This window comes from Lissotriton helveticus, chromosome 3_1, assembly GCF_964261635.1.
Source record: "Lissotriton helveticus chromosome 3_1, aLisHel1.1, whole genome shotgun sequence".
NCBI lineage: Eukaryota > Metazoa > Chordata > Amphibia > Caudata > Salamandridae > Lissotriton > Lissotriton helveticus.
This window is the reverse complement of record NC_136061.1, coordinates 538,081,049-538,093,735: the sequence shown is the minus strand read 5'-3', so window position 1 is coordinate 538,093,735 and position 12,687 is coordinate 538,081,049. Positions and strand designations below refer to the sequence as shown.

At 42.4% G+C, this 12,687-nt stretch overlaps 1 protein-coding gene across 1 annotated transcript in view; it reads left to right on the top strand.

The window, feature by feature from the left end:
* The window catches only part of DNAH7 (dynein axonemal heavy chain 7), a 2,019,015-nt gene that overhangs the window by 421,361 nt on the left and 1,584,967 nt on the right, over window positions 1–12,687 (top strand). The window contains exon 15 of the mRNA XM_078680414.1: window positions 12,171–12,395. Coding sequence (XP_078536540.1) covers window positions 12,171–12,395 — 225 coding nt within the window. The remainder of the gene's footprint in view (window positions 1–12,170; window positions 12,396–12,687) is intronic.

Genomic DNA, 12,687 nt, shown 5'->3' with positions numbered 1-12,687 from the left:
AGTTGTTTCAAAAGTTCCTTAGCTTTGTCTTTAAAGGATTTTGATGATGGCTGTGTCTTTTGTTCGCTGAAACCTTCAGAGGAATCATCGAAGTTGATGAAGTAACCGGATGCAGTTCTGTCAATTGTTCCAATTGGTTCAGGATTTCTGTTTCTTGCATTTTCACTTGGTACTTCTGTATAGATTGGTGTGTCTCTGCTAAATGTCTTTATTTGGGTTTTCAGAGGTCTAAGTTCTATTGCATTGTTGCATAGTCCTTGTTGTTCTTCTGTAGGCGTTTCGAATGTGATGAGCCTCTTTGATAGGACCTCTGTACTGGTAGCAAACCTTGGTGTTCTGCTACTTATTGGGAGTCCACTTGGCCTACTGTTGGTTATCGGCCACATGTTGTGGTTTTACCAGGTCGATGGATACAACTCGGTTCTCCTTTTTTCCAGCAAGTGGCGGTAGTACAACTGATCTTGTCCCGTTGACAGACAATACAGGAACTGCTTTTCTGTAAGAAGGCCCAAATTCCTTCTTTACCGCGATCTTCTCCCTGACTAGATCCCCGATTTTTGGAATCCAGACAGGTCTTGCTGGGACAGGTGGTGATTCTTCAGTGGTTGTTGGCTGTTGTTTCAACTGTATGTTGCTCAGGTCTTTTCTTGTTTTGTTTAAGTCCTGCAAAATAGCCAAACGGTCTTTGACATCAAAGCTTTTTTCTGTTACCACTGAAGTCTGACTATCAAGGTCAGAGATCAACATCCTAGTTCCGAATAATAATTCGTACGGACTGAATCCCTTCAGAGAATTTCTTGGCAAGTTATTTAGACTACGTTGGACACTTATTAGATGTTTGACCCACCCAGCTCCCGAACCTAATATCCTTTCTATTATAGATTGCTTTCTGTCTTGGTTTTTTCTTTACACCATCCCATACCCTCAGGAAGGAAGTGAGAAGATTCCCGCTGGGCTGTGCTCATTTGGCCATTCTTTCCCCCCCCAGGCTGGATTGCCTGAGAAAAAGAAAAAAAAAATGGTCGAACGTAGCATGCTCTTAGCGTATATGCCATTTAGACTCGCAAATCTTGTATAACAGTCCGGACGTCAGCCGAGTGCTGTGGATCTACATTATAAGTGGGAACTAGCCTGTATATGTTAATCGCAAGCCATTCTTTTTAGTGGTGATGTTCTCTGCCTTGATACGACGAGGTATTAAACTGCTTCTCTCCCCACTGCGATCTCTGTTGCAGTTTGGGCAGTTTTTTACAAACATGGTGTAGTGCAGGCTCATGCCTGGCCACCAGTACCGTGATTGTAATTCTTCCAGAGAATCTTTTAATTTAAGGTGTCTGAGACCCTCGCCCATGTGTGCGTCTGCGATTAACAAGTTTCTCCTGTCCATGTTTGGAATCACTCTATCCCCCACTCCAGGGATTTGAGCAAAAGGAATGGAGTTTGCATCTATGATGTATGTGTAATTGAGTGGATAGTTGATCGGTAACGCCGAGCAGTCGCCTTTTGATGACGTTTTTACTGCCAGCACTGTTTCGCCGTCAATGTATTTTAATGTACGCTTTTTTCGATCTACGGGAGCCGGTTTACTGGCTGCCGCTGCGGCTGTTTCAGCCAATGAATTCCCTACAACGTGAACGCCATCACGCTGATGACTCAGTGAGTGTGTCACGTGAGTCTTTGGTAGTTCTTTTTTCAAAAGAGCTACCTGTTCCCAGAGCAGTCTCTGCTTTATTGGTGCATCCGTGTCATCTTTGTAATCGTTCTGAATCCAGGTCTGCAAATCCTTGTTATATGTTTTGACGCAGTAATATGAATCTGACACTATAAGTGTCGGGAATTCGCGATCCGCATTATCTAGCGCCATTTTCAAAGCTAATATTTCAGTTTGTAGTTCTGAATTAGTTTCTACTGAGTGTGATTTTGTTAATAGAGGTCTTAGTTTACCTCCGTGCCATACTTCTTTTGTAATCCCACATGTGGGATTGTATGCATGTTCTCCCCAAACGGAGGGTTGAGCATGTCCGTCTGTATAGATTACACAGGCGTAATGTCGTAGAGGCAGAATGTCGATTGGCAGAGGATACGTCTTTTCATATTTTAGATTTTTTAATTCTCCTAGTTCTTAAAAGACTGTTAACCAGGCAATACTTGATAATTCATATCCTCCGTACTGGATTTTCAGATGGGCAATTCTGGACTTTTTAAAGTTGAATTTGTAACCCTCTGCAGTGAAACCAAGTATTATGGTGTTCACTCTTTTCAAGTGAGTCTCCAAGTCATCATCTGTTAAGTAAATGTCATCGACATAAGATAATGCTTCATCATCATATAGTTGTAGTAATTCTGTTACTCTCGCTGAGAATACCCCCGGGCTGTTCTTGTACCCCTGGGCTAACCGACAGAATTGTTTTTGAGTGCCATTTACTGAGAATGCAGTTAAATATCTGCTCTCTGGTGCTATGTTTTGACAAAAGAATCCGTTGGAGATGTCCAAGGTTGTTTTGTATTTTTTGCGCACTATGTTATTCATTAGTGCAGCACTGTGTGAGTTTTGCACTGCAAAAGTTTTGCAACATGTGTTAAGGTGTCGGTAATCCAAAACTAGACGGTACGAATTGTCTGGTTTGGAGACCGGAAACAAAGGATTGTTCATTTGTGAGGTCAAGTTTCAATCACCCCCTGGTATTCTAGCTGATCTAGTATTTCATTTACTTGTTTTTTAGCTTCTTGCTTAATTGGGTACTGCCTTTGTGCAGTTGGTTGTGATTTTAACTGGACTTTGTGAGGAGGAGAATCCTCATCCCATCCTACGTGATTTTTATATAAAGCAGGTGCTAAGGCCACTGCCCACTTTCTAGCAAGTGTGTATTTTTTATGAATCGGTATTTGATTCGAGAAGGCAGGCATAATTACTTCTTCGCCATGAGGGCACTCCCTGACAAACTCCGGTGGCCAGTCTTTTTCAGCTAGAAGGATGTCATAGCCTTTGGATAGGTTATCCCAAAATAGTCCCCTTATTTTCCTAGTCTTATCTCCCTCTATACGTAATGTTATCTCGTATATTTTGTGGGGCTTGCTAACTCTGGTATCTGCAGTTTCCACTTGAAGGTATTCATTCGTGTCCACTGTCTCCAGATGATTCATAAGGACTTTGCGAGCTATGCTCACCTCTGCTGCGCTGTCTAGCATTGTCTGAGCCCACTCTCCGTTTTTCAGTTGTGTCCTCAGTATTCTCGGCATTGTTAACTACCTTGATACTGGCTACCTTCTTTTTTGGAAATTGTGATTTCTTTTTCAGTTGAGCAGGTTCCTTGTCTTTGGACTTGGCGTGCTCTTCTGATCGTCCTCTTCTTTCCGATTTCTGCGAGGAATTCTGAAAAGATTGAGAGGGACGTGTATCAATGTCTTGATATCTATCAGGTTTTTTAATATTATCCCTATTTCTAAGGTTATATCTATTCCCAGAGGGTTCACTCTGAGGTGACCTTTGTCTCGGGTTTGGAGATTTCTCTCTTCGCCTAGGAGACCTTCCTCTGGACTGGAATTTCTTTTCTTTAGGATTGGATTGTTTATTTCCATCCCAGTTCTTTTTTGGTGAATTATTATTAAAAAATATTTTTTCTGGACTTGTAGTCAGTTGCGGTTTTACTGGTATTCCACCTAGACTATCTCTGCCTAGTTCTTCATAGGATTTTTCTATGATTCTGGCAATTTCAGCTGGTTGGTCTGCTATATCTGTCTCTTTTAACCTCTGGCGGATCGCCACGTTTGCTGCTTCACCTTTTATGTTGGCTAATAATATAGCCGAGACCTGCTTGAAGTCTTTCAGTAATTTCATACCAAGAGTTAAAGCAGGTTCTGGACCGTATTCATCTTGAATTTGTTTTAGCACATCTGGTATTACCGAAATGGATGGAACACCGTGCGTTTTTGTGTAGATTGAAGCAAAGACCGTACCCCAAGTGTCACAGTCCTCAATGTGTGGTGCGATTCCCATTGGGAGACATATAGTCAGAATCCTGTGTTTTTCCAGCGGGGTGGTGTCCGGGAACACCGCCTCTATTTGGGTAATTTTCTGTGCCAACCAGAATGGTATTTGTTCCCGTTTAGCTGGAACTTTACCTAGGCAGGATTGGATGTTCTGTGGTGTAATTTTATTTGTGTTCCCCTGGTGAGGGGTCAGCTGTGGAAGTTTAATCGCTGGCTGAATTGTTGAAGTCCGCATTACATACTGAACTAATTGTCTGTGAATTTTTAGTAGTTGTTTTAGCTGTATTAACAGCTCTGCTGCAGGCATTCTTTCGATGTCTGGATGTGGTGTGTATCCGGCTAGGACCGGCCACGTTGCTCCTGGTCTTCCTAAAGGACCGAGCCTTGTAATGTGATTGTTATGTATTAGGGCGCCATCAAATAAGAGCAAATGCTCTTGGAATTTGAGTGGTACTTCCACTTCCTCGAAAGGAGTGTACGTTTCAGGAGGTTCCTCTACTTTGTAATAGTGGAAGTACTTTGTTACAGCATTTGCTGCTGGAAAATGTATCCATGTATAGTATACCTCTGTCTGCCGATATTCGTGTGCCTCAATTACGAATATGACTGTGCCACCTCTAGGTGTCAGTCCATTTTCTATAAGTTTTAAGGTTATAGATCTCCTTTTAATGACCGGAATAAGTATTATATCCGCGTCTGCTGCTTGCATGGTAGCATCAGCATCTGCTATTTCAGTAGCTAATCTAATTGCCTCTCTTTCTTCATCACTGTCTCCCATTTTACTGACAGGATGGTATTGTTTTTATTTGCAGATCAGGTTTCTTTATGGAAACAGAGATTGGATGCACAATATTCTGGAACTGTTTTATCCTTCAACGTTGACTAGACCAAGAACCATACATAGGAGTTCCCTCCTGCGAGGTTTTGGAGGATATTATAACCTTTCACCCACTCCAGACGTCTTTGGAGTATTTGGGAAAAGGGGTCTGAGTGAGAAAGCACGACTGAGTTACTCTAAATGTCTTACGTTAGTTTTATCGCCCTTTCCAAACGCGTTGGGCGCCATGTAGTGTAGCTCCTATTTTCCCAATAGGCTCTGCGCATTGGAATAGTACCTACAGCAGTAAAGGCCTAGGCCAGACGTTAACTAGGTCTACTACTGTCGAAACTAGACTTAATTTTTGGGTTTGCCAGCTAAGCTCAGAGTTCGCTAGAAACTTTCTCGAATGTTCAAGGAAGGATGAACTCCCCTGATTAGACAAGAAGGGATTTAGTTTCTGACAACCATAGAACATGACAACTTTGCTCTCCCCTAATCAAGAGTCAATCTCGAGAGTCGTGTGAGCACAAGGCAATTATTTTACTCAGTCAGTACGTGCATTCTTAGTCTCATCAGAATGTAGAGAAAAGGAAGAGACGGGCGTGTTCAATAAAAGATGTTATTTATTGATCAGTCTCTTTTCTCGTACAAGAGAAATGGATCGATATTATTGCAATACTTATAGTTAAGTAAAGTGCATACATTAGAAGCAATAGTATAAAATAATACTGTAAAAACATTGATATGGTTTCTGAGCCATATGATGTTTAAAATGATTAAAATATATTTACATACACATATACATTTGACTAAACGTACTCAACTGGTGTTTCTAAATACGCCTACCCCGTGTACCTGACCTAAGTCTAATGCGTGGGCGGGAATAGAAAGTTACAGTTTAGTTTAAGTTTGTTTTTGCCAAGTGAATAACTAAAGAATTCTCTAGGAGGGGTTATTCAGTTCTGTACCTGGAATTTAGGATGAATGAGGAATGGTATCTCTTTCTCTGCTCTTGATATTCCAGGCTGCCTGCGAGGGCTGCCCAGAAGCGCCGGTGCTGGGTCTCTCGGCTTGAGATAGCAGCGCGTCTCTCAGCGCGTCAGGAAGGCGGGGCTGCTGCCTGCGGGGTCTGCTTCGGCTCTCGGCTTCGGCAAGTATGGCTGCTCCGTCTTGTCACCACGCGTGTGTTTGCATAGGGCAAGGTCGGCAATATTTATACCTTAAAGGTGCCGGGATTGACGTAAGGATGGACATAGGTACGTCAATAAAGATGTCATACGACTTGCTCGTTAGCACATTCTTTTGCAAAAGTTCTCTGTGAAATCAAAACAATGGCCGCACGGATTGTCCAGGTTGTCATAGGTTTGATTTGTTATGAGAACGTCGTATGCCTTATCAGGGGCTGGAGGAATGTCGCTTGTCTAATTAGATCTCAAGCGTTATGACCTAATCAGATAACACGTTCCTGTGCCGTAGTGTGACTGCGTCAGATAACGGTATCTGCATCATGGGGGTTTTCTTGCCTCATGGGCTGACTGTTAGTTAACTAGCTAGTTAGTTTAACCAGAATAGGGTCAGGAATAGGGGGATCGATTCAGAACCTATAGAAATACACGACAAAACCATATACTAAGTTGACACTAAAGTAGACATTTTTGGCTGTCCATGAGTTTTTTGGTTCTGACTGAAATGCACTAGAAATTAACAGTCAGTATGAAGAAACTGATGATTTCAGTGAGGCTGAAAATGGCATATCTATTATTACATTTAATGGGAAACTTTACTTGAACTTGCACATTGCATTTGGCTATCATAAGAACCTCAGTTCATGGTAACTGTGTGCTACTTGTCTTTCCGAAACATGTCTAATTAATTTAATGTTAAAAAGGTAGCTGAAGTTTGGCTATTTAACTGCATGCAGGAACAGGAACACACATCTAAATTGCTAACGGGTCTACAGGTAGATACAAGGGTAAAATAACCTCGTTTACCTTTCGGTGAAGCTCTGGCAGGCAGTTATGGTAGTTTGAGACAATGGCTAGGCCTGAAACATATAAATATAAAAAAATCACAGGGAGGGACAGAGGGCTTGGTAGGTCCACCCCGCAGCGGGGCTCTTTGCCGAAGGTCTTCTCGGTTTTGCCGTTGTGAAGCTAAATGGTTTATGTGAGGACAACCTATGTGAAGTGAGTAGAAGTGGGACTATGTGAAAGGGATTTAAAAATGGCTCCTGGATTCTCCAAGAGGAATTCATTAGAGGAGTACCTGGGCCATGAATAAAAACTGACTCAAACAAGCATTGGCAATGCCAATTGGTCTCAGCATACTAATGAGCTTAGAGGTGTAGTTGCTATTATAAACATATTAATATACTGTGTGTAGTATCAGATGAATAAATTAGCAGGTTAGCAATGACTTCAGAAGTAGCAGAATAGTAATGCAGCAGTTTTACTAGTAAAGAAGTAAGCATGAGCAATAGAGTAGTGATAGCAGTTAATTACCAGGAGAGCAGTAAAAAAATAAAAGTTAGCAAGAGAGAATTATTAGTAGTGTTAGTAAAACAGCAGTGATAGTAGTGTGAGGAGTACAACAGTAACAGAAGTGTGAGTAGGACAGCAGTGACAGAAGTGCCAGGAATAGCAGTAACAGTAATATAGGAGAAGAACAGAATAGCAGCAGGAGAGCAGTAATAGGGGCGTCAGTAGCTTTGTGACATCACCATTAGTACATTAGTAGTAACTGTCTAATTTGTAAAAAAGTAGCAAGAGCAGTAACATAACATTGGTGTCAGTAGTATGAGAAGCAACAGATTAATCACAGCAATGACTGCAGAGCTAGGAGGATAGCAGTGATAAACTCCAAACCAAGCAGCAGGCACAAAATCCGCAGTGGTTCAACTCGATCAATAACCTCGATCAATAAAGCACTTCCAAAGCTGCTGAAAAAGTAGTTTTTGACATATTTTACACTTTACCAAACACAGAACATGAGGAGAGGACGTATGATATAAAGATCTCATTGGGAAGTAGAATGCAGAAGTATGTGTGCAATTATCAAGTTTATCAAGTATCTAAGGCCACGGCTTTGCTCTCCCAAAATAAAAAAAATAGCGACTTCCAACATTTGGCTGTACTTTTTTGAAGAAAAGCCTTAAATTTGGGTGCAAGTATATGTGTGTGTGTGTGTGTGTGTGTGTGTGTGTGTGTGTGTGTCTGTGGTGGGGTGTGTTAATGTGTGTGTGTGTGTGTGTGGGTAGGGTGTGTTTGTGTGTGTGTGGTGGAGTGAGGTGTGTGTGGGTGAGTGTATGTATGTGTGTGTATTTATATGTGTGGGGGTAGGGTGTTTGTGTATGTGAATGTGTGTTTTTTTTTCAAAGTCTAACTTCATTACCTACTTCTCCCGTACAAAACAAAAATAGAAGGAGAGATGCACACTTCTGTCCCACATCCCATCAACTCCTGAAAATCTTAGCGCTGCCAGCTGACCACAGTTACTACCTTACACTTCTCACGTCTATCACATCAAAGTTGTGTCATTTTCTATGAGCCCCAAAGAACCTCATGAAAAATAAACTGTAATTTTTTTAGAACAAGATAGATGAAAATAGACTTGATAGAAATGTAAAAGCCTTCTCCACGCCACGTAAGAGCCACCCAGTCTTTTGTTTATTTCTGGTCGTGCTCCGTGTGGGAGTAAAGATGAGAGCCGGTGTACAAAAGCGCTGCAAAGCATAGTGGAAGTGTGTTTATGTGCTGTGAGGGCTGCTAAATACAGTGGAAACCTCCCACAGTCACTGTTAGCCCAACTAGGGGCCTCTGGAACCAACTACCTATATCAGGCTTTATTTATTAGAGGGGGTGTCACACTCCAAGCTCCACCCCTAGAGAAGTCCCTGGTGTTTCAGTTTCTTTATTTGGAGCTGTCTGATTTAAAAATGACTGGTTGTCTATAAACTAACTTGAAAAGTACACAACATACATGACTAATTAACGAAGCATCATTTGAGACTGAGAGCGACCAAATCAGAGGTGTCAGGTCAAATCAAAGGTGCAAATAGAAAAAAAATCATGTTAAAATATTCAGAAATAAATCAGTGCCATGCTCATCTCCTTTCGTCTGACGGGAAGTGGTGCGCGGTAACAGGAGGGTGGAGTGCTGTCTTGGTTATCTCATGGGATGACCACCTGCCCAAGGGTTCTACTAAAGCAGATGTCCTGGTACTAAGTTATCATCACCTGAAAGTTACATCTACTTGGCCGCACTGCTTCTCCACTCCCATTCCCTCTTCCACTAAAACGTACTGCTGAAACGTTAACATGTGACCACTACAACCAGTTTTGTCCACTTCAGCCAAAGAGATGCAGAAAAACCCTGCTTCAGCACCCGACACCCACTCTCTCCCTCCCCAACCAGCCCACAACCAATGACAGAAACCCATCTGATGAACCCCCTTCAGTGCCCATGGCTGCAATCCCCTTCTCCAGCATCCACAGGAGGTACCAATGCTCTCTCGTGTATTTTCACCACTGTCCTCATGAAAAACGGATTAAACACATCCCACAAAACATATGTAGAGGGAACGGGCAATCCACTTCAAATGTCTAATCCTAAGCCACTGGTCATGGGCAGGACCCATCTTTTTGAAGGACAAGAACACCAAGAGGCTTTATAGACCTCTAGAAGAATCAATATCCTTAGTCAGGCCCTTTCTAAGCCTACCTTGGACTTTCTATTTTCAAGACATGAGCTGGTGGTGTCCAAATTCAACTTAAATCAAAGATAGGTGGCATCATTTAGAGTTAGCTGATATTGTAAAATCCATCCATTTCTGAAGGAGAGGCTACATCTAGTGAAATTTCTTGCACTACAGTGTTCACATTTCTTTTATCACAGTACAACTGTGTGCTTTTATTGGTCCCTGGTTTATAATAAGTTAAGGGCTTATTAAGATTCTGGCGGATTTGAGACATCTGCCAAAAATTGGCATATGTATCCACAGTCCTATTTTGGCTGTACACAAAAGTATACGCACTAAAAAGGGCAAAGGGGACATTACCCCGTTTGTAGTGTGTGTACCATAAAACAACCACCTTAGTGTTCTGGATTACGGTGAGTGAGCAGTGATTCAACTGTGTGTAATGCAACAGAGTAGGGCTGCTTCCTGGGCGCCCTGCCCATCACAGGATAAAGAGCATCCTTTCATGGTCTGTCAGTTCTAGATGTACCAGAGGAGAGAGAGCTCTGGGCGAAACAAGTCAGACAGGGTTCAAACAGGTCACAGCGCCCTAAAAAGCTAACCATGCAGAGCCATTTTAATAGGCTGGTCTGTACACAAATTTAATCTAGAAGCACCTGAAAGACAAGACCTAAAGCCAGAACACGACCTGATGACCTGACCAAGATCACACAGTTGGTCTATTGAACTGGAACTCACATTGGAACTCATGTCTCCTGGTTCGCAACTAGCCACTATTACGTCCTCAAACCTCGTTTAATATACCATCCTTGTGTACTTTTTCTTCTTCTGTACTGTGGGGTTCCTAAGTAACTTTGCGCGTATATGTGCCCTTTAATTGCCTCAAACAATGCGCTACTTCACACAGAACAGAAGCGCTGGGACTGCCGTGAGCGGCGACCACGTGCCTGGCCCCGCATACCCATACAGAGTGGAAATAGAGAGGAATAATTCACGGTTTACCTCCATAACATGGTCGCCGCAACACAAGCCCTCTCATGTTGCCATCGCGTCCCCTGCTGGCGCTGCCGGTCTTCCATTGATGCTGCGGGTCTTGGGGCATCCACGAGAGGCCTGCTGCGGAGGCACGGACGGCGGGAGAGGGAGAAAGAACAAGAAACTAAGAGCAGCGCTAGATTGCTGGCTCAGGCTCCATGTAAAAAAAGACTTCCGGAGCAACCGAGGGTTCTTTTCCGGTGCCAGGGCCTGCCTCTAAATGACTGCGCACTACTTTCAAACAAGCATTTGCAATGCAATTTGACTCGCATTTACGTGAGACATATTGCATTACAAATAGGAGTGCGGTATGTTAAGAAGGCACGAATGCGAGTGGGGGGTGAGGGTGATGCGAAAAGTGACAAATTGCGCGACTGTGTGGCGGGGAGGACAAAGGACAGAAAATAGTGTTTGAGTAAAGGGGCCAACAGCCTCGGAAGCAGCAAAATGACGACATAGGCATCAGGAGGGTGGACTAAAAAGCCAAACACCAATCAGACTGCAGATTTTATGAATAAAGCCAATCACAAAGAATGGGCAGAAAGTGGGTGGAGCTTCCCCCACTATAGTGTATACAGCATCTCTCGACAAGACAGCGCATGAGCTGCCTAGCAGAGACCTAAAAAGTTGTGACCCGTATCAGTTCTAGTGAGTTGTGCAAAGGGTCAACATGTTTCTTGCCTTTAATAAAGTCCAAAGGGATCTCAGCAATACTTCAGAACCTGTAATCCTCATCTACTTTCAAGGGGGCGGCTAGATGTGTAATGGCAAGCAAAAAGTCAAATCCCCTTATATCAGGATTCTTTAGTAGTGTGAACAAAAACAGTCATGTGTGAGGTAAAGAATCTATACCTTCCCGAAACAAGTTGCACTGGAAGGTTTTGGTAAATGAGCCCCATCAGGGACAGGCCGGTGTGCTTGCTAAAGTTGCGAGGGGAACCAAATGCCGTCCAAGAGCAGCCCGGTCGGGGACCTACCCTAGGCCGGCTGTCAGTCCCCTTGAGAGTAGATTCCTTGATACTTTCTTGCCATTTTTTTTCGGAGAGAGGTTATAATCCTATTCCTAGTGCTGCTTTCTCACTTGATTGTTGGTTGGGGTGTATAAAACAAACAATAAACTGCATCACAAGCACTGTTGATTCATTTATACTGTCTATTACACCATTTACTGTAGAGTTAGGCATATTCACCTTGTGTGATTGGGGAGGCTTTGTAAAGAACTTGTTTTTGGATCCAGTCCTGGCGCTTGGGATGGTCACATATAGAATATTCAGAAAGACAGGTATCTATTGGAAAAAGCATTAATAAAGGTAAGTAACTTGTTCTTTGGTATCTGCAAATAGGGTGTAAGCCAATTTTGCCATATCTAATGGAGAGAGCACAAGCGTGATCAAGTGGTTGGAGTTCTAAAAGCCAATAAAAACGGCTTCAGTAAACAGGAAGGTGAAAGCAAAAGCTTTGGGGACGACTCTGCAGAAAGGGCCAAGTCCAACACACATGAAAAGACTTTCAGAAGCATTTCAGATGAAACCCATCAGTTTTACGGTGTAATGTTACTCAGTTACAGGTATTCAAAATTCAATGTTTTAATGAGATTCTAAGCATAATATCTATTTTTTTCCTCTCCAGGCTTATGTGCAACACGTAGAAAAACATGAGATGGTTGATTTGGAGCAGAAACTGATCGATGCCAAAAACCGCCTTACATTTTTGGTCGATTATGCCGTTTTCTCCCCAGCAGATATTCGTTTGCACAACAATACATTTCAATGGCACGGAAGAATGGAGGAGATTTTTGAAGAACACAGAAAAATAATAAAGGAGAAGACAGAACAATACCAAGATGGACTTAAGGTTAGACTGAGAATATGTCATATGAATGCTGTTTGTTTTGGGGGCATTTCTTTGTCTTGGGAACTTCAATAATTCTATAAACACTAGAACAGTTTCAGCTGTGCCCAGAATCCCATAGCACAATAATTATATATCCCTATTTAAATCTATCTGGAAAATACATTTAAAAATGCAGATTAAATACTCTTAAACTTATCACAGGCTAAATATACTGCATTTAAAATGTTGTAAACTCGGAATTAAAGGCTTAGTACTATTAGAATGAAATCCACGCCCATTGGAGCTGGAACTC